This window comes from Triturus cristatus, chromosome 10, assembly GCF_964204655.1.
Source record: "Triturus cristatus chromosome 10, aTriCri1.1, whole genome shotgun sequence".
Classification (NCBI taxonomy): domain Eukaryota; kingdom Metazoa; phylum Chordata; class Amphibia; order Caudata; family Salamandridae; genus Triturus; species Triturus cristatus.
Window position 1 is genome coordinate 1,230,057,718 of NC_140593.1, and position 25,725 is coordinate 1,230,083,442.

The 25,725-nt window shown below is 43.9% G+C and overlaps 1 protein-coding gene across 2 annotated transcripts in view; it reads right to left on the minus strand.

Moving 5' to 3' along the window:
- LOC146797147 (extracellular matrix protein 2-like) overlaps positions 1-25,725 on the minus strand; it is a 191,183-nt gene that overhangs the window by 115,486 nt on the left and 49,972 nt on the right. Inside the window, exons 3-6 of one of the 2 annotated variants that reach the window (XM_085629822.1) lie at positions 24,416-24,832; positions 22,446-22,727; positions 11,832-11,947; positions 9,794-9,926 (exon numbers count right to left, since the gene is read on the minus strand). In XM_085629822.1, coding sequence (XP_085485948.1) covers positions 9,794-9,926; positions 11,832-11,947; positions 22,446-22,727; positions 24,416-24,832 — 948 coding nt within the window. The remainder of the gene's footprint in view (positions 1-9,793; positions 9,927-11,831; positions 11,948-22,445; positions 22,728-24,415; positions 24,833-25,725) is intronic. The other variant, XM_085629823.1, reaches the window with a different exon arrangement.

Sequence of the window (25,725 nt, forward strand, 5' to 3'; positions counted from 1 at the left end):
AAGTACTTTTACCGACAGAAATTGGATCTAAAAATGCTCTACTATATGATTATATATCAACAAAGAAAATGGGGAGAAAAAGAAGCAAACATAAAAGGCACCCAAATATAATTCAGGATGAAACGACAGATCCTGGAAGCAATCCAGAACAAACAACAGTGAGAACCAAACTCTCACGCAAAAGTCCTCATCGTAAAACAAACGCAGAATCTGAAAGAAATAAGAATATTTTTGACAACCCGGATGACGATGAGCAGCTGAAGCATAGAGAACCTACACTGAGTGAAGTCTTCGAATCAATTAAAAATTTTCGTCAAGATGTAAAGAAAGATAGCCAAAGAAACCATGTCGCTATTCAAAAATTGGAAGGAGCTATCAATAAAGTTGGAAATACATGTCAGGAAATCTCTGATAGAATGTGTTCGGTAGAAGTTCGTGCAGAAAACCTGGAATCAGACGTTGGCAGATTACAACTCCAAGCAAAGGAGCACGAGGGTATAATCAAAGACCTAAAGACAAAGGTTGAAGACCAAGAAAATAGAACAAGAAGGAATAATCTTCGATTTCTTGGGATTCCAGAGGGCTCGGAAGGGAGTGATCCAAGAAACTTCATGATTAATTTACTAAAATCTTCTTTCCCGGAACTCAACTCCTGGGAAATGGATAAAGAAGTATGCCGAGCACATCGCTTTCCACTAACATTACCAAAACGGTCAGAGAAATCTCTAAAATATCCGAGAGCTTTCCTAGTCAACTTTGGAAACTTTTTGGTACGTGACACTATATATGACTTGGCTAGGCCAACGGCTCAAAGAGAATATAGGGGCTTTAAGTTTTTTGTAAGACCAGATTTTGCACACGCAACAGTTGAAAGACGATGGCGAATGCGACAGCTGTTTGCCCCTTTTGAAAAGCTTGGAGTAACGGTCTACCTGCAAAATCCGTCACGATTAAAAATAACATATAAAGGTACAACGAGGAGCTTCACAAGTGAGATTCAGGCGGAGGTCTATCTTAAGGAGGTTGAAGCAAGAATGAAACAAAACAAAAGTAACTGAACAGAAGAAGACATTTAGTGCCGACAAACTATTAACTACTATTATTTGATATAAGGTTGACACTCAGTATGATCATATAGTATCAGGCCAGGTAGTAGGTCCAGGCGTGTGGAACACACGGCCATCAACAGCTGGGTGAGTCTAAACCCAGGATGCCTCAAAGGGTGGCAGGAGGGGGGCGGTAAGAGGGGGGGGAAGGGAGGGGGGGAAAGGGGGTTGGGTGGTGGATCTGGGGGGAGAAAATAAAAAACCGAAGAGAGTTCGTACTGTTAAAGGGATTTCGAATGAAGGAGGAAATTTGAAACAAAGGATGGGTTCTTATTATGAATTCAGGTATCCGGACAGGTTGATGTTATGGAAGTATTTAAAAATTGGCTATGCCGAAGCTAAGGATTGGATCTCTTAACATAGGAGGATTAAATGATTGGAAAAAGAGGGGGAAGCTTGAACAATATTTAAATATGATAAACTTAGATTTAATATGTCTACAAGAGACCCACTTACCTTGGAGCAAAAAACACTGGTTGAATTTTAAAGGCTATGAATTGTTGTCATGTACATCCCAGACTTCTATGATAAGAGGTGTGGCCATAATTGGCAAAGTGGGGTTAGGGGGGGCCAAAAGGTGTAAGGCAGACTCACTAGGAAGATGGGCAATATGCGAAATGAATTTAGGTTTCACTATTTGTACAGTATATGGATCCAACACAGACGGGCCACAAGTTTTTAGCCACATTGAAAATGAATTAATTGATTGGCATACCAACATAGTACTATGTGGAGACTTTAACATCTCTGCGAATTTTACGGATGGTAGTGCATACATAGGCAGGAAGCCAAGGGTGTTTAGAGCAATCATGTCAATGATGCAGTCACATGGCTTATACGATGTCTGGGGAAATTTACTGACCGGAGATCCAGGGTTTACTTATTATTCACATCCTTTTAATAAATATTCGAAATTGGATTATTTTATGATCTCGACTACCTTACTTAAGAGTGTTCAAATAAACAAGCTTCCCAAAATCATGTCAGATCACAACCCCCTAGTCTTAAATATGGTCATCAATAGATCATACAAGGTTCCTAGACCTTGGACATTTGATAAAAAATTATTAGCGGATGTCGACTACATCACTCATATGAAAATATGGTCCCAGTCCTTTTTTGACGCTAATAGGTATAGTGCATCAAGGGGAGTGGTGTGGGATAGCTTCAAGGCAGGAATAAGAGGAGAGACCATAAGCTATACCACCAACGTATGGAAAAAGGTTAATAGGGAAAGGGAAGCATTGATGGGAAAATTGAGTGAGGCAGAGACACAACATAGACAAGATTTAATTACAGGTGATCAATCTGTTGAGAGCCTACATAAAGTAAACTCCTTAAAAGCTGAGATCCAGAAACAATTAGCAAGAAAGGCGGCAGCATACTACCAGGCACAGAGATCATGCCTTTATGAAACCGGTGAGCAAGCAGGTAGAGCTCTTGCCTTGCGAATCAGGCAGGTCGCAAGTAAAAACATTGTGACACAAATTGAATATCAGGGCCAAATATACGACAAGCCTGGTGAAATTTTGGAGGGGTTTAGGAAATTTTACCAAGAACTATATAAGGAGGAAGCGGTTGGAGGGCACCCAAATATAAGATGGTTAGACATGGGTAGTAAGCTAAAATTAGGCCAGATCGAATTACTGGAACAAGATATCACATTGACGGAGGTATTGGAAGCTCTGCAAGATCTTGCAAGCGGAAAGGCGGCGGGCCCAGATGCCATACCGTTAGAGCTATATAAAAGTCTAAGGGAGGAAACAACACCACTGCTCTTAGATCTATTCAATGGTGTTATGAATACCGGAATAATACCTGAGTCTTGGCAAGAAACCAATATAGTAATCTTTCACAAAAAAGGGAAACCAAAGACCAACCCGGGCTCCTACAGACCAATATCATTGATTAACAGTGATAACAAGCTATATGCCAAAATCATGGCCACTCGTATGGGAAGGATTATTGCGTCCTTGGTCTCCCCCTGGCAGCATGGATTTATCCCAGGAAGAGGAACCACAAACCATATTAGGAGAGCTATTACCTTATTTGACATCGGTGCTGCTAGGGGGGAGAGGGTCGCAATGATCCTCCTCGATGCAGAGAAGGCATTTGATCGCGTTAGATGGAGTTTTCTATGGAAGGTTATGGAGGCAAGGGGATTTGGCCCTAGATTTTGTCAAGCTATTCAGGCTATGTATTCATCACCTACGGCTAGAATTCAATCAATGGGGGAAAGATCAGATAGGATCAATATAACAAGGGGTACGAGACAGGGCTGCCCATGCTCTCCAATCTTGTTCGCGCTCTACATAGATCCTTTAATTACACAATTAATGAATAGTGCGATCATTAAACCAGTAATATCAAATGGGTTTCATACTAAAATTCTCGCTTATGCGGATGATTTAGCAGTCATTACAAAAGATCCAGAGCTAGCTATGAGGGAGGTAGTTAACATAACCGGTCAGTTTGGAGATGTGTCTGGCTACCGACTAAATGTTGATAAAACTCCGGTATTATGTTAAAAAAAAATAGCCAAGGTGGATGGAAGATATGTAGGATCTGTAGCTTACCTGGGTATAGCAATAAATGCAGAACCAGGTAAAATAATTGACGATAATTACACCCCTCTTTTGAAATCTATGGAAACAGACCTAAAAAGAATGGACTCATTACAGCTGTCACTGATAGGGAGGGCTAACGTTATAAAAATGACAATGTTTCCTAAGGTGCTTTACAAATTAAGGTCAATCCCATTTAAAATTGATGAGAAAATTATTAGGAAGATTGAGGCCATTTTTATGAAATTTTTATGGCAATACGGCAAAATAAGGCGGTCAAATAGATATATGTCATTACCACAAGATAGAGGTGGGTTGGGACTGCCAGATATTAAGAGCTACCATCTTGCATGTCTCCTCACAGACATGGCTATTCTACTCCATCCGGGGGGTCCAACCCTCAGACAGGCGGCGATACCATCAATTTTTCAGCTATTGGTAGGAGGTGAAGCCGTAGGGCTTTTATTAAGGAGAACTCAGAGGAGTTATTACAAGGAAATTGGATATAAGACGCTTGAGGGTGTATGGTATATTTGGAAAACTGTTAAAAAAGCTCTAGATATACCTACCATCCATCATCGCACACCACTTTGGAACTCAACACTTTTTCCAAATTTTAGTAGGGATGGAACGTGGCGTCATTGGGAGAGTCATGGTATAGTGGAGTTGGGGCAAATAATGATTGGTGATCAGTGCAGAACACTCGAAGAACTTACACAACACTATTCACTACGAGGCTATCAAGAGTTCAAATACATGCAGATTGTTAATAGAATTAAATCAATTAGGCCACGTATCACTCTGCAAGGGAAATACTAATTAATTGAGTATTTGAAGTCAGGGGGCCATAGAATTAGAGATATATATAAAATATTTAACGATGCATCAATAGATGATATTGGGAAAATTGAAGCTGCATGGTCCAAAAAATTGGGAGATCCCGAAATAGACGTTGATAAGGCGTTAGCTATGGATAAGAGGTTCTTGCGCTCCTCGAATCTCAGAGCCCAACATTACAAAACCTTATTTAATTTATACTAAACGCCCGAAAAATTATTTTCGTGGGGGAAAGCGACAGATAGTAATTGCCCCAGATGTGGAAATGGTACAGCAGATCTTATACACATGTTCTATGGCTGTGAAAAATTAAAATCTATCAAAACTGAAATAATACGGTTTTTAGAGGGGCTACTTGATGTCAAAATTAACCTATCCCCGACCCTGATAATAATTGGCTGCGACGTGAAACTAAATATAAGTATCGAGGCTGAAGCTTTAGTTTTCATCTCTGTAGCAGTCCTTAGGATTCTAATTAGCGCAGCCTGGAAGGATACAGAAGCCCCAACTTTTCAAATGTGGTTGTGCAGAATGTTGGGCATACATAATATTGAGGAAGCATTATATGATTTAAAGGGAGCAAAGCTAAGGGATGTGGGCAAGCGACTTTGGGCCCCAGTGGCTACATGGAGGACAGCAAAATTAACTACAAATGAATGACTTACTGGCTGTGTAGATATTTAACATGTCAATTGATCTCGTATTGTTTATCACTGTTTATCACTCTTTCTGTTTCTGTTTCGCATGACGGTATAATGCTATGCTTCTATTTTATGTATTTATGTATCCATTTAGGAATATGTATTTACCGGTACGAACTCTCCATAAAAAAAAAAAAAAAAGAGACTAACCACAGAGCTACTCTCTTTCAAGGTAAAACTTTAAAACCTGGATTTTACTAACTGATGGGTCTTTTACGCACGTTTTCCTCCCGCTGTCACGTGCCAGGACACTCTAGTCTGAGTAGTTGGGCACTTTATTAAATACACTATTTCATTTCATTAGGTCCCTGACAGTGCAAAGGAACACTCGTTCAAATTCTAAGGGCCTTATTTATGAGGCCTTGCTTCACTTTTATGCCGCAAGTGCATCACTTTTTGTGACGCACCGGCAGCGTAAACAATGTGCCATTTTGCTCCATATTTGCAAAGTGACGCATCTAGGCAGATGCATCACTTTGAAACTCCTGCACCACATTATACCTGCACCAGGTATAATGTATGCAGGGTGGGTGTTGCCCCGCAAAAAGCCTTGTAGAAGTGGCGCATTGAAATCTATGAGAACTCAGTGCGCCACTTCTAAGATGCCATTGCCTCAATATCTTACACCTGCCTCACAGCAGGTATAAGACTGATTAAGGCCCTTTCGGACACATTGCTGGAGTTGCGTCTATTTTCAGACATATGCATCACTTTTGCGCCTACAGATACGTCAGAAATACTGACATATCTGTAACATGATGCGACATGATGCGTCAAACAGTAAATATGACGCATCCATCATGTAGCAAGGAGGGTGCACTAAGAAATGACGCATCCCTGTTTTCACACAGCGATGCATCACTTCTCATAAATAAGGCCCTAAATGTGTTTACATCCAATATTCAGGGATAGTTATGTGTGTTTTCGATATTGTAACACAGCAGCAGCTCAGCAATATTACTGCAAATAATCTTTGTAACGCCCTCCCATTTCTTATATGTAAGGCCTTATTTTGATCTAAAAGAAACTTTTTTTATGTATATTGCATGAAACATAAACACAACATTTCTCTGCAAAATGGCTATACTAGACTCACAAATAAGGTACATTAAAGGAAAACAGTATTTAAAACAATCTGTTTAAGAAATATTCAAGGTCATTAGGGCAAAACTCTGGAGAATGGAGCTGACTCTGTCAGGGGGCCCCCTGAAAGGCTGGGGCCCTGGGCCAGAGCCCACTTTGCCCATGCATTAAAACGTCTCTGCCTGCAGAAGTTGGTGAGGAGCAGCTATGGGAGAGAGAAAGGCAGGGAGCAGTCTAGGGAACACATTCAAATACAGACGTGACAGGGTGTGTGTGTGGGAGGAACGGTGCCCAGCTGCAGGTGGGTTTTGTCTTTGACAATGAAAAGAGCGTGTCCCAAGATGGCTGCCACGAAGTCTCGCGGGATAGCAGCCTAGGTTGTTCCTCTGGCAAGATTTCAGGAAGGCGATGGCCACCTTAGTGTTAGGCTCCCGCTTGAGTCAGACGAATGCATTTAAAATGCCTGCTGGAGTGTCCAAATATTAAAAATGGATTGCTATTCATATATTCATTGCACAAAATTACACACAATGCTGACGTGTCATTTTGAGAACTGGAACACATTTTGTGCTAAACAAAACTGCACAAAATGACGTATGATGTGAACAAACGCAACTCGCGTTCTGTTCATTGGTGTTGTTTCCATGTTCCCGCGGTAGGTGTTTTACCTCGAATACCATCTCAACTGCGTCACGGATCATAATGGCGTCATCTCTGGCATTTCACATAACAAGCATAAGATGCTTACCTAAAACCCAACGGAAAGTCCGGGAACAGAGTTTTTCTCTAAATAATTCAGCATCTGAGTAGCCACAAGTGGTTCAGTGATTTTCACACGAGTGGCAGCGTGGAATAAATTCTATGTTAAACTGACGTTCTGCTCACCAAAAGAAGCATAAGAAACAATGGTCTCTGCGGGGGAAGTGTGACCTCAAACTCAACGGAAACCTAGTGAATGACCACCCATAGAATGGCTTTAAAAGAAAGAATATATTTTATTTCATTACTCAACATTTTGAATCCTATGAAGACTAAATCATTTAACCTTGTTAACATTTACATTCAAATTTAGAGAGGTGTTCCCAAACGATGCAACGGTGCAGTGAAAGTGAGTATGAGGTGCGCTAGCGCTATGCAATAAATACATAAATAGTGACTGTGGAGGAAGCACAGTTGTTTGATTTAAACTCTAACACAGAGTTGCAGGGTCCTGAATTTCATAACTAGTACAGTACACTATTATAGTGTCAACGTTTCGACCCCTTCAGGTTATTTGTAAAGGGTCATCATCAGGGCAAGAAATGGGAAACAACCATTAGGTAGTACTCTTGCAGCCAATGACAAAGAGTACATTCAGGAATGGATCCACAAATTATAATCTAGAAGAATTAAATAAAGCCTCCCACAGCTATGGGAGGATTCTGTGGGAGAGGGGTCCAAATAAAGGTCCGTGGACTGCAAATGCGATTGTCAGTCTTGTTATGACACTTTCTGAGAGTACGCATAAAGAAATCAATCACACACCCTGTAATTATGACCCGTGATGCCCAGATCTGACCGTAAGTACAATCCTCAGCTTCTGGTAGACAGACCTTCTTTGTAGGCTACATGGAAAGTGCTGGCCCCTGTCTAGGACATACAGGCCTAGGAAAGCTGTTGGCAATCATCGAAGAAAATGAACAAAATCAACACAATAAATAGATCTCCTTTCTCGAGTGAAAATACTAGTTAAAACCCAAAGATGGCGTCCAAGAGGGAGAGAAGGGGAGTCCTGTGCAGTCTTTGAGAACCTTGAAGAACTTGTTCCCATCCTCCCTTCTCAATGCAAGCCGCTCCTGCATGAGCTCAGAGAAGGGACAGCCTGAAACCTCCCTCGAAGACGCATGTGAGGGGTTAGGAGTAAAGGCCTGGACCTGTTTGTGTGTGAGGTTATTGTGGTGATGGTTTTGTTCATGCGACCTGTTGAAAGCACCAGAGTGTGCACTAACAGAGTGCATCACAGTAAAGTGGTAGGTGGAATAAACTCAAAGAGACACCCAAAGGGTGAGGGTTGGTCAGTGCAAAGACTCAGAAGTTAAATACCACGTTTCACAGATTCGCACTTAATGGCTGACTGTTTATGTTTTCCCTTTTGTTGTTTTTTTTTCTTGTCTCTATATAAAAAATTCTGAGAACGTGAATAAAAAATAAATAAGTGAAAATATAAACAAAAACAGAAGGATCCCGCTTGACGACTCCCATATTTAGAAACCTTATTCTGTTTCAGATGGAAGTCACTTACTCCAAGAATTATAATAACTAAATGCATTTCTACTTCCCAAAGTAAGAAATACTTTCACCTTTTTAAGCTTTGTTTTTCTTGACTTGTTCAAAACATTTACTAAAGCACCAGGTGTATGGGTGGATGGGTGGGTGGGTGAGTGAGTGAGTGAGTGGCAGATGAGTCATGAGTGAGTGAAAAAAGGATGAGGTAGTGATTGAGTGAACAAGTGTTAGTTATTGTATAAGACAGTGAATTAGTGCCCTAGTGAGTGTGTGAGATAGTGAGTGAGTGTGTTGGAGAGACAGAAAGTGAGTGAGTGAGTAAATTGTTTTGCACAGCATGCAGTACATGCACTCAGAAGAAGCCCAGGACAGATCTAGACTCAGAGGGCTCCAGGCCACACTTGGTGCTATCTCCAGCCGAGGAAGGCTGGCTCGAGCATGGAGACTTCTTGTGACTGTCTCCCTTCTTTCTGTCTGTTAGGGTGGAATGGACGAGTTCCTTGCTGAAGATGATTGACAACTTGAATATTAGGCATCAGACTGATTTCACTAAGTGAAGATACAGTACCCAATGCTACGTACCTCATGGGCGAAGGATGCCATTTGATAAAATGGCTAAACAAGGGAACCTGGGCTCATCCAAGAATCTCACTCAATGGACTCCGGGACAAATGGTCTAGAGGCCTGGAAAAGGAACTGATGGATAAGGAGTGAGCTACCCTCTTAGAATACCCCAAAAAGGTATCGGGCAACACAAAATATAAACAGATACAGCACATGATCCTCCACAGGGCCTACCTTACTCCGCACCGCTTGCAGCGCATGTACCCAAACATACAGCATTGCTGTCCTAGATGCCAGACAGAAGAGGCAGATATTTTGCACATGCTATTGTCCTGCCTATGTCTTAGAGGCTTCTGGTCGGAGGTCATACACACCGTAGGTGCTGTCACAGGCATAGCTATAGGCGACACAGCTGCAGGCTGTATACTAGGACTGCATAGGCGCCCAAAAACACAGAAAGTTCAGCTCCGCTTAACCGACCTAGCATTTAACTATGTAATAACTGTATCCAGGAATGTACAAGGCTAAAGAAAAGAAAATTAATAACGTGTGTTTTTTTAAAAAGATACAGTACCCAATGTGTAGGCAACTTAAAAGTCTATGGTTACTGCGTAGTGCAACACCCTCAAACTCAAAGAAATAAAAACCCAAGCGGACTAGGCGAGTGCCTTACCGCGGAAGCTGTGCCGCTGCAGCCCCTGGATGCCGTTGTCGTTCATCTTCAGCTCCTGCAGCAACGGTGGCAGCGGTGGGACGGCTGTCAGCCGGTTCCCGTCCAGGTTGAGACGCTTCAGCCTGGTCAGGTTCTGAGTGAATGAAAGAACAGTCTCACTTCATACTCTGTCCACTGGGAGGCGCTGGTATCAGCCAAGCTTTCTCCCACAGTGGGACATGACATCCCTCGCACGACTCCCAAAGCATCGGCTGCGGCATTTGGTTTGGGGTTTTGTTAGATCTCAACAGATTGATAAATGAGTGACTGATAGACTCGAGGGACCAGTTGAGGCTCCCCAGTCTCTCCATGAATCTCTCATCTGATGTGGAGGCCAACAAACATTGACTTTCTTTTTCAAACAACTACAACGTCTGTGAGGTGGCAGTATCCTCTGGGCAGAGCTGCAGCTGTTTATAAACACCCGGGGAGCCGAGCAGAGCAGGTACCCACCAGGAAGTGCAAGATAGTAACAATACTTTCCTGCTATGTTTATAATAGGAATAGAGGGAACATGTGTGGTAATTCTGTACACGGGCCTGGCCTCCCCACAAAACTGCACTATTAAAACAACTTTGTTGCACTGCGGGGTAGCATTCACACGCTAGACTCTAATACCTGAAAATAAACACCGCACTGGTGGCGCTCCGTCCCATACAGGAATCTAAATATACAGAATCAATTCCAAACTGTGGTCCTGTCATCCGAATACTTCAAGGTAATTAACACCCTCCCATGCAAGATTGTAATACCTAAAATTCAACATCACAACATGGATATTGCGCTTCACTAGGGACTGCCCAACAGCGAGGAGGGGTTTATAACAACAGGACAAGCTGAGGCTCTACTGGCAGAAGCCAAGAGGTTCCCCCCCTCTAGGCAGGACACCTGAGAATAAATCCCACTGATGTTTGATGGGGTGACCATTAACATCCAATTCCAAATGAGGCTCTAATGCTTTAAAAACATTGTGGGGTCTGTCTGTCCAGATCCTGCTCCAATACTTTAAAATAAGCACCACGCTGCAGGGCCAGCCTTTCCATGCACTGTAGAAATATCACATATGTACATACATTCTTTCATGCATACGTTCATACATACATATGTTCATACATACATATGCACATACGTATGTTCATGCATAAATACGTTTATACCTACGTTCATACATACATACATATGTTCATATGTATATACATGTGCACATATGTATGTTCATGCATTCATACGTTCATACATATGTTCATACATACATATGTTCATACATATATACATACAGACGTACATGCATACAAACTTTCATACATGCATACGTTCATACATACATACATTCATACACATTTTCATTCATACATATATTAACACATGCATCATGCATACACACATGCATACTTTCATACATACATATGTTCATACATTCATACATACATACATACATATGTTTGTGCCTACATATGTGCATACATACATGCATTCATATACATTCATATAAACATTCTTATATACATTCATATATACATCCATACATACATTCATACATAGATACGTACATATATGAATACATTTGTACTTACATACATACATATGTTCACACATACATATGTTCAAACATACAAACATTCGTATATACGTTCATGCATACATGCATATGTGCATCCATACATTCATTCATACATACATATGTACATACATATGTTCATACACACATACATACAAACATGCATTTATACATACATACATAGGCATGCATAGGGGAGGGAGGAGCTTGGGAAGTCATGCTATCATGGGTGTCTAGAGGCTGCTTTTCAGATTGGCCGTTGCTATGAAAAAAATCACAATATTCCCCAGTAGGGGCAGTGCTCACTCAGACCCCACTAAACATGACTTCAAGCCGAAACACACCCCAGGACGCTGATAGGCGGATGGTCCATCGCTGTACAGCTGATCATCCCAGACCTAGAAGCATCCTGCACATGTGAAACCCCTCGGTGGACCTTACCTTGAAGACATCCATGTGCACCCCAGCATCGTCCAGCTTGTTCTTGCTGAGATCCAACCATTCCAGGTTGGGGAGACCAGCGAAGGCGTCAGCGGGCAGGTGGGCGATCTCATTCTCTGAGGGCAGGGGGGGAAGAGGAGAATGAAGAGCAAGTCATTGATCCACGGCAGTGGCACAGACCTGTGGGGCAGGTAGGAAGCCCTGGGTGGCATTCATGGGCGAGTGGCCATGTTCTGAGAGTTGAGTAGACAGACACCGTACCCGCACGCCTGGGAGTGTGACTATCACTGTGGGCAGCAGTGCCATGTGGAGGGAGCTTTACTCCTCTATAAACCCCTCACAGGAGGGCTCCAGGACACCAGCTGACCAAGTGAAAACACACAAACAACACCAAACATGCAGGGCCTGACTCACAAACTGCATGTGGTAGTACTGATGTAGTACGTAACTAGTAGGAAGCTGCGGTCAGGGTTAGGGTAAGGTTATGATTAGGATCAGGTCAGGTTAGTGTAAAATGTAAATACTAAAATGAAGGTTAGGGTAAGGATTATGGTTCAGATTAGGGTTATGTTGAGGGCAGTGTTTAATTTGTTATATAATAAGTGCCGGGGCTCTGACCTGGAAGGCACTACAGCTTGCACCACCGATTGCCCCGTCATCGCTGCCAATGACGGCACCAAAACAACTGCTAACCAGCTCTTTCTCCTTCAAGTGAGACAGTTCAGATTATTCCGGGTCCTCAGAGCTAAAGGAATGGCTGGGGAGGCAGGAATTAGTATTTTTTAATGTATTTTGTATTTATAAACAACCAATGTTCTGCTCATCTCTAAATTAGATGAGCAGCGCCACCATGTGGCAGAGTGTCATAAGTGTGTGATGACAGTTCTAAGTGCCGGTGCTAAGCACCAGAAACCAATTAAGTTCCGGTGCCGAGCACCGGAAAGCACCGGCTCAAATTAAGCACTGGTTGAGGGTAAATACTAAGATGAGGGTTCAGGTTAGGACAAGGATTATGGTTTAGATCAGGGTCAGGCTAAGGTTATACTAAGGGTAAATAATTAGATGGGGTCAGGGTTGGGTTAAGGATTATGACTTAGATCAGGGTCAGGTTAGGGTTGGAACAGGTGTAAATACTAAGATGAGGATCACCCCCCTCCATACCTACAAACCCACCCCTGGCATGCCTAACCCGTCAGACCTCACGGCGGAAGAAGTGATTGACCTCCTCATTAGCTACGATTCTGCCTTGACCACCCCATGCCCCTCAGACCTGAGGGAAGAACACCCTAGCTGCACGGTTGCAACCAACCACAACAGATCTGCTACCCTCCGCGTCAGAGGGGTGGTCAATAACAACCTAGCTAGAGTTCCCATCTCTGCATCTACCCTTGACACTCACTCCTACCCCTCCCTAGCCGGCCTCCTAATAAACTGCCGGTCTGCAGTAAAGCATGCATCCGATGTCGCCGACCTCATCCTGAGCCATAAATCGGACTTAGCGATCTTGACTGAATCTTGGCTCAAGGAATCCTCATCGCCCTACCTAGACCTCTTACTCCCGCCCAATTACAACATCGTAAGGCTGGACAGACACTCAAAGAAAAAAAGGGGGAGGCATTGCCTGCATCTACCGCTCCAAACTCCTTGTTACGGAACTGGACCCTACAGACTCCTGCGAATACCTCGCACTCTTCATTTCCAACAACACTTCGCAACTGTGCAAACTTGACATCTTTTACCACCCCCCAGGCAAGAATGACACTTTCACGGATGTCCTCATGGAAATCATCACAGCCAAGGTTTCCCCTGACTAATGACATTTTCCTTGGTGACTTCAACTTGCATTGGAACGATCCTAAGGACCCTCAGGTCAACACCATTAGAGACTTCTTGGCTGATCAAGCCCTCACCCAAGCCTGCTCCCTCCCTACTCATTCGAAAGGCGCCACCCCAGACTGGATCATTGCTAAGGAATCAGTGGTCAAACTTATCTCTATTGACCCTTGTGATTGGTCTGACCACCACACCATCATCTTCCTCCTGCCTAGCACCCACAAGGCATGGACACCACAACCTGTGATTCACAAACGATGGGTTAGAGACACCAAGAACCTTGATCACGGGAAACTGGCAGCGCGCTGTGAGACTGATCTCCCCCACCCCCCCAAGTGCATCTTGGTCAACTCGGTCAACAACCTAGCGGATCATTATTCCACAACTATATCCGACATTCTCGATGACCTGGCTCCACTAAAATTAAAAAGAACCGAGATCAAAGACTGGAATCCCTGGTTCAACAGTTCCCTCAACAAGGAGAGGAGATCCCTTCGACAGACTGAACGAAACTGGAAACAACACCCATCAGCAGCACATCTAAAACTCCTTCGCCAGGCCAGAAATGCCTACAATAAGAAAATCCTCAACTCTAAAAAAGAATTCTTCAGAACTGAACTTGAGAACGCCGAGAATAGACCTCGCAAGCTGTTTCACTTGGTCAAACACCAATCCAACAAACTAGCACAAACCTCCAAAGAAACCCCTAAACCCCTAATAACAAGCGAGGAATTTTCATCCTTCTTCTGCCCTAGGAAATGTACTTAAATCCGCAACTCACCACCAAAATCAAAATCTGCCAGCTCTACCTCTTCTGTACGCGCTGTCTTCCCAAACCTCACCCAAAAACCAAGCGCACTGGTCCAAATTTAAAATCTATGACGATCACTCTATCTCGAGAATTCTTGCCTCCTTAAACCCGAACAATCACTTCAATGACCCTCTCCCTTCTAACTGCCTAGCTGCTGCCTCCAAGGCCATCATCCCTTCCTGGACCACACTAATCAACGCCTCCCTCCTACAGGGCTCAATTCTTGATTCTCTCAAGGCTGGCCAAGTTGTCCCCATCCTTAAAAAACTTACGCTGGACCCTGCTTCCGCTCACAACTATAGACACATATCCAACATCCCACAGCCAAAGTTATGGAAAAATGTGTGAAACAGCAGCTGAGCCTTCACATCACCAACTTCCACCTTCTAGATGACTTCCAATCCGAGTTCAGACCTGGACACAGCACGGAAACCACCCTCCTCCACATCGTGGATGACGCCCTCCAAGCCCTCGACCAAGGCAAAACCTGTCTCCTAATCCTCCTAGTCCTATCTTCTGCCTTTGATACGGTTAACCACGAAAATCTACTTGAACGCCTCAAACTCAGGATGGGTTTGGATGGCACCGTCCTTGAATGGTTTAGGTCCTTCCTCCAGAATCACTCACAGAGAATCCTAATCAACGGTAACTTATCCGCTCCCTCGCCGATCACTGCTGGAGTCCCCCAAGGATCAACCCTCTCCCCTACCCTCTTCAATCTTTACCTTGAACCACTCACTGGGGTGCTACGTGCTGCCAATATCTCCTACTTATGTACGCTGACGACACACAGATCTACATCAAAATCTCTTCCCCTGAGGACATTTTCTCCCTGAATGAGTCCCTGAACCTGACAGTCCATTGGCTCACCGCCAACCAGCTTAAACTTAATGCAAATAAAACTGAATTTCTTCTAATCTCCCCACCCAAAACCAATCCAGACATCCAGGAATGGATCAAGACCATCACAGCACTAAACTGCCCTCCTACCATTGTTGACTCTGCGAAATCCCTCGGAATAACCCTTGACGGCAGTCTGAACATGCGTGGCCATATAAACGAGATGGCCAAAACAGCTAGATTCCACCCGAGTTACCTAAGAACCCTAAAACCCTTCCTCGATGCTTCTGACCTTAAAACTGCAATCCAGGCACTAGTCATTTCCAGACTAGAATATGGATGCTCTACCCTCTCAGGTCTACCCAAGAACTCTCTGGCCCCATTGAAAGCCTGCCTCAACGCCGCCACCAGACTCCTAACTGGCTCAAAGAAATTCAACCACATCTCTCCCCACCTCAAAGTTCTGAACTGGCTTCCCCTAGAGGCCAGAATCCAACTTAAACTGGCCTGCATCACTCACAAAGCTCTTTACTCCAATTCCTCTGCATTTCTCGCCAGAAACTCCAGATCTTCCAAAGACCTTTTGCTTCAACCAGCACGCTTCCGGAAGAAAAAACCTACAATCGGGCCTTCTCTGGGGCCACTCCAAGAATTTGGAACTCTCTCCCACCCGCCATCAGAAGACTTCCGTCCTTGGCACACTTTAAAAAGCAGACCAAAACCTTCTTAATGGGCAAATACCTCGTCTAACGACTACATTACAATCACCTCAGCGACATGTTTCACCCTCCACCTCGGCACTATCCACGGCTTCTACGGATGATACCTATTCCTACACTCCTGGGCATCCCACCCAAGAGTTGAGACTGCGTGCCTTCTTTTATAATGTATCTACCTGTTTTAATTTGTATCCCATATGTAGCCGGGACCTTAGACTGCGTGCTTTTTTCTTGTATAATGTATCCACCTATTTTACCCAATTGGTCCCGCACTTCCTAACGCTTTGTATACCACCCTTAATCCTGTAAAGCGCTCTGATACCCTCACGGGTCTGGTTCGCGCTCTATAAAACTATAAAATAAAGAAAAGTAAGGATTAGAAATAGGGTACGGAGTGTGGTTCAGATCAGCGTCAGGTTAGTGGTATACTTAGGGTAAATACTAAGATGAAGGTCAGGGTTGGGATAAGGATTATAGTTTAGATCAGGATTGGGCTAGGGTTATGCTAAGGGGAAATAATTAGATGAGGGTCAGGATTAGGATAAGGATTATGGTTTATATCAGGGTCAGGTTAATGTTATACTAAGGGTAAATACTAAGATGAAGGTCAGGGTTGGGATAAGGATTATTGTTTAGATCAGGGTCAGGTTAGGGTTATGCTAAGGGGAAATAATTAGATGAGGGTTAGGATTAGGATAAGGATTATGGTTTATATCAGGGTCAGGTTAGTGTTATATTAAGGCTAATACTAAAATGAGGGTTACGGTTAGGGATAGGCTCAGAATAATGATGAGGGTCATGAATGTAAGAGTTTATGAATGAATAAGGGTGTTTTCAAGGGTTAGTAACAAACTTTGGGTAAGATTTGATTTAAATTAGGGATAGGGCTCCTTTACTCTCGAATCAAAGGGTAGGGAAAGATTTGAGCTAAAATTAATGTTATTCTAAAAAACATTTTACAGATTACAACCCACGGAATCAGACTTTTTCACTGTAATGGTTTTCACCGGAAATATTTGTCTGAAATAGCATCAGTTTCAAAAGTGTTAAATCGTAGTAGGGCGACAGATTGTTGATGGTGATGCGGAAGAAGTAACGAGAGCCTGGACTGGTCCTCCTTCCTTTTCATCTCAAAGAGCAGTGTGGCCACCCGGTAATGGCCAGTCCGCTCCGCCTGAGTCTTCTTACTTCACCAAGTTGTCATTCTGCTCTGATCCACAAATGCTGCCGACTCTTCCACGTGAGTGATGTAGGGCATCACTCAATCGACGTATCAACCAACCTTTGCAGACTTAAGATCATTGTTAACTTGAGCGAGGGGCCTTTTAGGGCTTCATCCTCGGTGCCTTTACACATGCACAGAGGTTGCAGATATATGCACATGTATTTATATATTTATTTATTAAGGGTCTGTAAGCCCTTCGAGGAAGTACACCTAAGTCAGGGTTTCTCCTGCATTAAGCATAGATAACACATCTGTTACGGGTAAGGGGTCTGCTGATCCGTCTCTCACGCAAAAGACCTTACAAAGAAACCTGTGCCCGCTAGAGACGTGCTCTCAAACCGAATGCAGAAGGTAAATCTACAAAAACAAGTTCTCTTGGTATTCAAAAATAAAACCTAAAACACTTAAGATAACTGAATAACTCCACGTTATCAATGCTGTGGTGATAGAGCACACTCTAAATGGTGCTGTGTAACCCAGGTTCAAATCAAAAACACATGAGGGTTTTCAACGAGAAGTAATATGATTCTGTCCTTGGCTGGAAGTGATTTCATAGAAAACCTGGTTTGTAGAATACCATTACTGAGAAACCCTTTCATCTAAACTGCTTCATGGAATTGTTTAAAATGTACGAGATTATCAATTTAAAAGAAACTAATGCATAGAATGAATTTTTTTCATTACTTTATTGCATGCTCATTTTTAGGTCTCGCCTAGGCAGCGCTTGTGCTGTCTCTTTGAGACATGCTGTATTCAGGATATGTGCATAAAGTTCTGCCTACTTCCCGCCCGTCTTTTTAATTGGCTCCTGTCTCTGTCCTTTGTAAATGAAGGCTTTTCATTGGTCATTAGGCTTTCTAGTCTCTCCTTAGCACCTCCCCATCTCTTTTTGTAACCTCCCATGAGGACACTCCCTATTACATGTGTTGTTACCCCTCCTAGGTTTTAATTACCACCGAAAGTACTATTTTCTTAAAGGCCTTCAGACAGAACACTCACTTGGTCCTAACCATGGCTGGCAGTGGTTACTTTACTCACTAGCACATCTCACATTTCATAGAATACAACCTAATTAATTAATCTAATAATTATTTTGTCACATTTTAAAGCTACTAATTGTATATATTGAATGTACTGTGGTACTATCTTGCATGCAATGCATTATGGGTAGGGTGGATTTACCATATCTTCAAAAGTTTATGATGCTCACTAGGGACCTCTAGCCGCAGCTTGCGGTACTGCACATACACATCTCACATTCATATTAGACCTTCTATAAATTTCCCTTCATCAGCTCCACACAGAGTACAACCTAATCGAATTTAATATAATAATTGTTTTCTCCCATTTCAAAGCTATTAATTGTAGATATAGACATAGCTATTTGAATGTACTCATGGTACTATCTTGCATGCAATGCATTATGGGAGTACCATGTGACCAAAAGTTTGATACTTACTTGGGGCCTCTGGGTGCAGCTTGCGGTACGGCACATACACATCTCACATTTATATTAGACCTTCTATAGATTTCCCTTCTTCAGCTCCACACAGAGTACAACCGAATTAGAATTAATATAATAATTGTTTTGTCACATTTCAAAGCTATTAATTGTATATATGGACATAGCTATTTGAATGTACTTGTGGTACTGTCTTGCATGCAATGCATTATGGGAGTACCATATGTGACCGAAAGTGTGAGGCTCACTAGGGACTTCTAGACACAGCTTGCGGTACTGCATCTACACATTTATAGTAGACCTTCTATAAATTTCCCTTCATCAGCTCCACATAGAGTATAACCTAATCCGGAATTAATAAAATAATTATTTTGTCACATTTCAAAGCTACTAATTGTATATGAATTTACTGTAGTACTGTCTTGCATGCAATGCATTATGGGTAGGGTGGATTTACCATATCTTCAAAGTTCATGATGCTCACTAGGGACCTCTTGGAGCAGCTTGCAGTGCTGCACCTAGACAAGCAGTGCTGGTGCCTGGCTCACTAGGGACCTCTAGGAGCAGCTTGCGGTACTGCACCTAGACAAGCAGTGCTGGTGCCTTGCTCATTAGGGACCACTAGTAACAGCTTGTGGTACTGCACCTTTTATTTATGTTTTAAAACCTAAAACATAAATGAAAGGCATTGTCATTTACCAGGCCAATAGCTCAAACACACGTGAATGCGAGACCTATTGCAGGCTTAAAAATTCTGCTGTGAGGGACTTACTGGAGATAACATGAGGGGTAGTTCGCCCCCAAGGGTGTCTTTGGCAGGCAAATACCTCTCCTGTTACCTCCTGTAAATCCTACATAGCAGAATTGCTGAGACCTTGTAGGAGGCCACGCCCCCTTTCTCCATCACTCTGCAAACTCACCTCCTGGCGCAGTGCTAGTAGAGGGATGAAGTCCCCTTGGCAACTGAGGATCCTAGGAGGCCAACGAGCCCTCCTGTTACCTCCAGTAAGTCCCACAAGTGGTGCTCCCACAAAGCCAAAGCAAACTACATGTCCCAGGGGTGGGCACCTGGGACACTGCTGGAGTGGCGGTCCCCAGGGCCATCTAGGAATCCATGAGGAGGTGCCGCGCGGCCCCCCTCCTTTGTTAAGTAAATCCCAGGGGAGGTGGTGGTCACCAGGGCCAGGGGTCCGCAACGGACCCCATTCATTATTGAATTTGTGCCCTGGGGAGGTGGCGGTCCCCGGGGCTGCATGGGAAAGCCACAGCCCCCCACGCATTATTATTTATTTTAGCCCCAGGGACATGGTGGTCCCTGGGGCAGTGGGGGGGCTAAGCGGGCCGCTCCGCATTTGTACAGTCCCTAGGGCTGCGTGGGGGAGCCTGAGCCCCTCCATACATTACAATTGAATTTAGCCACAGGGTGGTGGCGGTCCCTGGGGTGCGGGGGTGCCGCATGATCACCCTTTCCATTACTATATAAACTTGCCCCCGGGACCTGGCCCACCCGTGGGCCTATATTTAACTAAGCGCGGAAGGTCGCACTTCATTTTTTAAACATTTTGCAGCAGATTCGCGTATCCACCCCCAAGTCCACGGCAAAATAACAAAAATAAAAAAGCTGTTAACCGCGGTGGGACGCCTCCACCGTATCTGGGGGGTCAGGGTATTCCTGCTATGCCCGCTTTTCTTTTAAACATTTTTTTTTCTGGGACTCGACTTCAAACCGAGTCCCAAGATGGCTGCTAACACTTCCTGGTTGAAGTGTTGGCAGCCAATCAATTTTAGTAGGATTCGCAAGTCCACTGAAAGGACTCGCATCCCGAGATATATATTTTTTTAACTTTAGTTTTCACGTCTCCAGATATCGATATGTTTAAACTTTGATTTCTCTAAAACAGATTTACACCAAATCAGAAAAAGTAAGCTTTCTGGACCAACATCTAGCTTTCTGCCAAATTTGGTGTAATTCCGTTCAGCTGTTGGGGCTGCAGTGTGTTAAAAAAATGAAAAATTCCCATAGACATAACATGGGGAAAACATGTTTTAAGACCCCCCTTTTGTATCAGCCTCCACTTGACAGATCACTCCGAAACTTTCAACACAGCATCTGAACAAAAAAGGGGACGTTTTGTGAACATTTTGTGGAGATTCATCAAGTGGCGCCAAAGTTATTGGCAAAACAAGAAATGTTTTTCCTATGGAAACTTTGGTCCTAACTATAACTACCTACTATATGTATATGTATATATTATATATATATGTATATATATATATATATATATATATTTCTACGTGTGTGTTTGTGAGTATGCAAGTATACATATTTATTCAGATATCAGATTATTTGCACTTCACTTTCTAATTTCTAAGTACAATAAAATAATATTATGTATTGCTTTTCATTTTTAAATGTAATTTTCGATTTAATTGTCTTTCCTTAAAATAGATTTTCCTTTAAAATGTTTCATTAATTTTCTACTTATTGGCACTTCCTCAAAAGTATTAACGGAACTCCTGAGCTCCTTAACGTAGAGTCGTACAAAGCTCCAATGGGAGTGCCGAAGATCCCTCACCAATGGCCGCAGAGAAGATGCAGGAAATACTAGAGCAAGTCTTGTGTCTTACTGACCACCACCGCTGAAAGACAACACAAACCACACACTACCCACGGAATACTGTGTCCCGCTCTGGAGACCACATCCGGAGTATTATATCAAGGTCTGGAGACCTCATCTGGGGTACTGTGTGTGCACTCTAGAGGCCATCTCCGGAATGTTGGGTTCACATCTGGAGACCACATCTGGAGAATTGTGTCCAACTCTAGAGGACACATCTGAAGAATTGTATCTAAGTCTTTAGACCTCATCTGGAGTATTGTGTTCAACTCTTGGAGATATCTGTAGTGTCGTGTCCAACTCTAGAGGACACATCTAGAGTAATGTGTATCCAACTCTGGAGACCTCATCTGGAGAACTGTGTTTAACTATTGGACACATCTGTAGTATTGTGTCCAGCACTGGAGACCACATTGAAGTATTGTGTCCACCCCTAGAAGCTACATCTGGAGTACAGTGTTCAACTCTAGAGGATACATCTGGAGTGTTGTGTCCAGCGCTGGAGGCCTCATCTGGAGTATTGTATCTAACTCTAGAGACCACATCTTCAGAAGATGACAGGAGGCTGAACACTGCCCACTAACGGTGGACTACAAGGTCCATGCTTTAAACTAAAACCACTTGTACAAGAGGCTAAGAAATGTAGCTTGTATCTAAAGAGTAGGGTAGAAGAGTGAGGGGGGTATGAAGGAAACATTCACATTTTGAGATTCAAGAAAAGGCAAAATTCTGCATTTTGTAGCAGAAAAGCCATCAGTCTAGCGGCCCCTACATTAAAAGCCTGCAGGAGGGAAGGAAGGTACAGGAAGGAGAGGTCAGCTGAGCAGTAAGTTGCGAAATTATATTTGCCATTGAACGGCATTTGCAGAGAACTTCCTCCAGGGGAGATACTAGACACAGCCAGTCCCTGGATTACAAGTCACCTGGGATGGACACATGAAGCCCGTAGATTCAAGAAGGTGCTGGAAGGCGGTTACTAAGGTGCTAAAATATGTAGGAAGGGAAGAGGCTAGGAGGGAAGTGTGTTGTTTATCTGCTCTCACTTCCGGTTTCCAATATACACTGCTGACTTCACTGCAAACATGCCCTCCCATGCTTCCCCCTACCTGCCAAGTATAGCGTCTTGAGCCCGGCGTCGATCAGCTGCGGGAGGTGCTTCATCTTGGTGTTGGCACAAGCGATGGTGGACTCAGTCAGGAGGCAGTCAGTGGGCAGGGAGGGCATGATGTGGGCATCTGTCTCTGGTGTCGGAGAGACCTTGTCCTTCTCCCTCTTCCATCCAAGATGGCGGCCTTCCTGATCATCAAGAGGCCTCTTCTCTTTCAGTGTCTCTTTGGCATGTCCATCCACGGCCTCCTTCTTCTCGGGCAATGGGCCCTCCGTGGCAGCTGTGGAAAGACAATCAGAGCCATCACTTAGAGGGCAGCGAGCGAGGATGAGCAATTGAATATGACAGTATGTCTAGTACATGTGCCTCTGAGACATGTTTTCCCTCTGGACATGGGTTTGTGCTCACTGTCATAGGGTATGGGCCAGAGGAACCCAGGGTTTCTTCGGAGACACAGCAGTCCACCAAGAGGCTTCACTAAAGAGAGCATCAGGAGAATTCCAAAACACACAAAGAGAGAGGAGGAGGGTAGGCCACCGTACGTCCCTCCAGGAAACTGAGACCTACCACATGAATAATAACGGTGGCATCAATGAGAGTGTAAGAATATCACAGATCTCTCTCTAGTTACCTAACTGTTGTAGGAACAGATGGGAACCAAATACTTTTTAGACTTATGCTGTGTTTGCAAAGAAAGTCATCCTTTTTTTTAGAGGAAACCTCACACACATAATAGTGTCATGCTTCATCATTGGTTTCCTTCCCAAACCCCGGTAGGTGAATACCAGCAGGGCGGACTCAACCTCCTCGAAGACTTAAATGGAAGGAGGGAGTTTCTGGATAAGACTGAAAGGATGAAGGCGGGATCCCGATTTTATTAAAAATACCTCAGTGTTGCCTTTATTCAGAGGTACATCTGGTATCTCTAAAACCAACTTGAATGGGTATAGTAAGGACAATGGCTCAAGCCTGTTTCTCATCTTCCTCACTTTACCCATTTAAGCCTTCAAGGAGGTTGAGTCCACCCTGGTGGAAGGGCTGCGCAACAGATAGCACGCTGCTGTTCTGGGTATTTTGTTTTTAGCTAATCTGATTGGCCAGTGCCTTGGCCAATCAAATAGGCCTGAGACTGCCTGTGTTGGTCATAGCAGTCATGAAGGCTGGAAGAGATGCCAGAGAGGACTCTACAAGCCTCTTTGATTTTTTTAGTTTCCTCTCCTTGGCCTTGCCAGAGCTCTTCAGCAAGAAATAAGGGTCTTTAAACGGGACCAAGGGTCAATGCTGGGATGTCACCGGGGATCAGTGAAACTGTGATGGCATTCAACGACCCTTGGCTTTTGGGTGGATCTGCATCATTACTGAGGGGTTATTTAGCATTTGGCCAACAGAGTACTGAGTTGCAACAGCATCAGAGTACCCTCTCCTCCACACTCAACCTTCCACCCGCCCGATTTAGATGCGGGCAGACCTTAACTATGTTGATGATGGAGCCTACTCCTTTGCCGACATAATCCCACAACAGACTCGACAGAGTACGGGCCATCGGAGATTAGCCCTTGCCTCCCAATTTAGAGTGGGTGATCAGATGGCTTTTTTGCTGTCCATCACCACTGAGTCAAAAATGGTGGTGAGGGACAATCAACAAAAAATAATGGCCCACACTCCGGCTTTGGGAGTTTGTTTTTGAAAAATAGAAATCTGTATAGTAAAAAGTAGACTTGTGGCAGTCCTGGTTGGTGGACACATGCATCGAAGTTTTGCACCATAACGGTGGTCCTGTCAATGTTAAGAATTGTCCCTGGGCTGTCAGGCAACTCTAGATTTGGTGGTCAGAGGTCCTCAGGATGAAGGGGGAATGTCTTCTGCCATCCCAACAGAGTACCCTTTTTCCGCCAAAGTCTAACTTAGACCCTTAAATTTCACCCCCCCCCTATGAGATGGATGTCTGGTTCCTGTACCGTTCCTTACCAGACTCACTTGCCTCCTGTCTTGGGGTGCCGACCACTTCCTGCTTTTTGTCTCCAGAATACTTTGTAGTCATTGGCTCTGTGGGTGTGATGCGGGTGGGTTTCACACGGTTACTCAGCTCTTCTTTTGATAGCCCACGGGCTTGCTTCGCTGCAAGGGGCGTCTTCAAAGCGTTAGTCACCTCCTTCTCGGCGGGCAGATCTTTCTTGACGGTGCCCCCCTGTTTGCTGATAGCTACATCCCGAGTCTTTTGGGGGGGTTCCTTTTTGTGCTTGGGGAGCTGCCTGGCCTGCTTCTTCTCTTCTAGAACATTCCTTCCCCTCTGCACCTTTTCCTTGAGTTTGTTCTTCTTTTCTCCTTTTGCAGCCTCAGCGCGGGGTCCCCCTGTTGTGCTGATGAGTTTGGGAGCTGCAGTACCTGAAAGGAAAATTATAAATGACAAATTTTCAAACACTCCCTGATGTACATTCCTGGCAAATCAACCGTATTTTACTTCAGTTTTGTTTCACAATCTTCTTCTAAAATAATCCCCTTCCTGAACACAAAATACACCTTTCTTCCACCGGAGACAACTGGCCACAGTTTCAAGTGACCACAAAGATGGCAGGTCACGTCCAAAATGAGGGCTCATCCGTATGGACAGGGGACCTGAATTAGAGTTTGGCAGACAGGTTGGCCCATCACAAACGTGACAGATATCCCGGTCGCCATATTGCAAGTGTATTATATCCTTTGGCACTTGTAATATGGTGGACAGATATCCGTACATATGCGACAGAGTAACCCCTTCGCCAAATTCTAAATCAGGCTCAGAGTCAGGCCAGCTCCATCCCGTTAAATAGCAGAAGCCAACGCTCTTAAACAGTAGAGGGCCTTGCAGCACCCTTACTACAAGGGCTGTGATTGGGCAGGTCATGGTCACATGACTTGGTTCCTCTTGACTCATGAAAAGTGGCCATGTTGGTCAACAGGTGACATCATGATGCTGTCCACAGGCATGGTCAAGTGCCAGACTAGGTTTTTTCCAATTGTTTCTCCATTGTAGAAGTAAAGTTGTATGTGTAGGAAGAGATCCTGATGGGAACAAGGAAGAAGTGGGAAGAACAAAGAAGAATGAGGAAAGGCTTCATATTGGCCTCTTCTCTTGTGGAAAGCGACAGACAGATACTCCACGGTGCTTGTACGGTGGAACCACATCTGACTGTACGGTTAAGCATGGAGTTTGGAGCACCATGGCCTTCAGGTATCTGTGAATTTGCACCCCTGCGTCTTTGGTCCGTTTTAACTCTCCACACCATCATCACCATGCT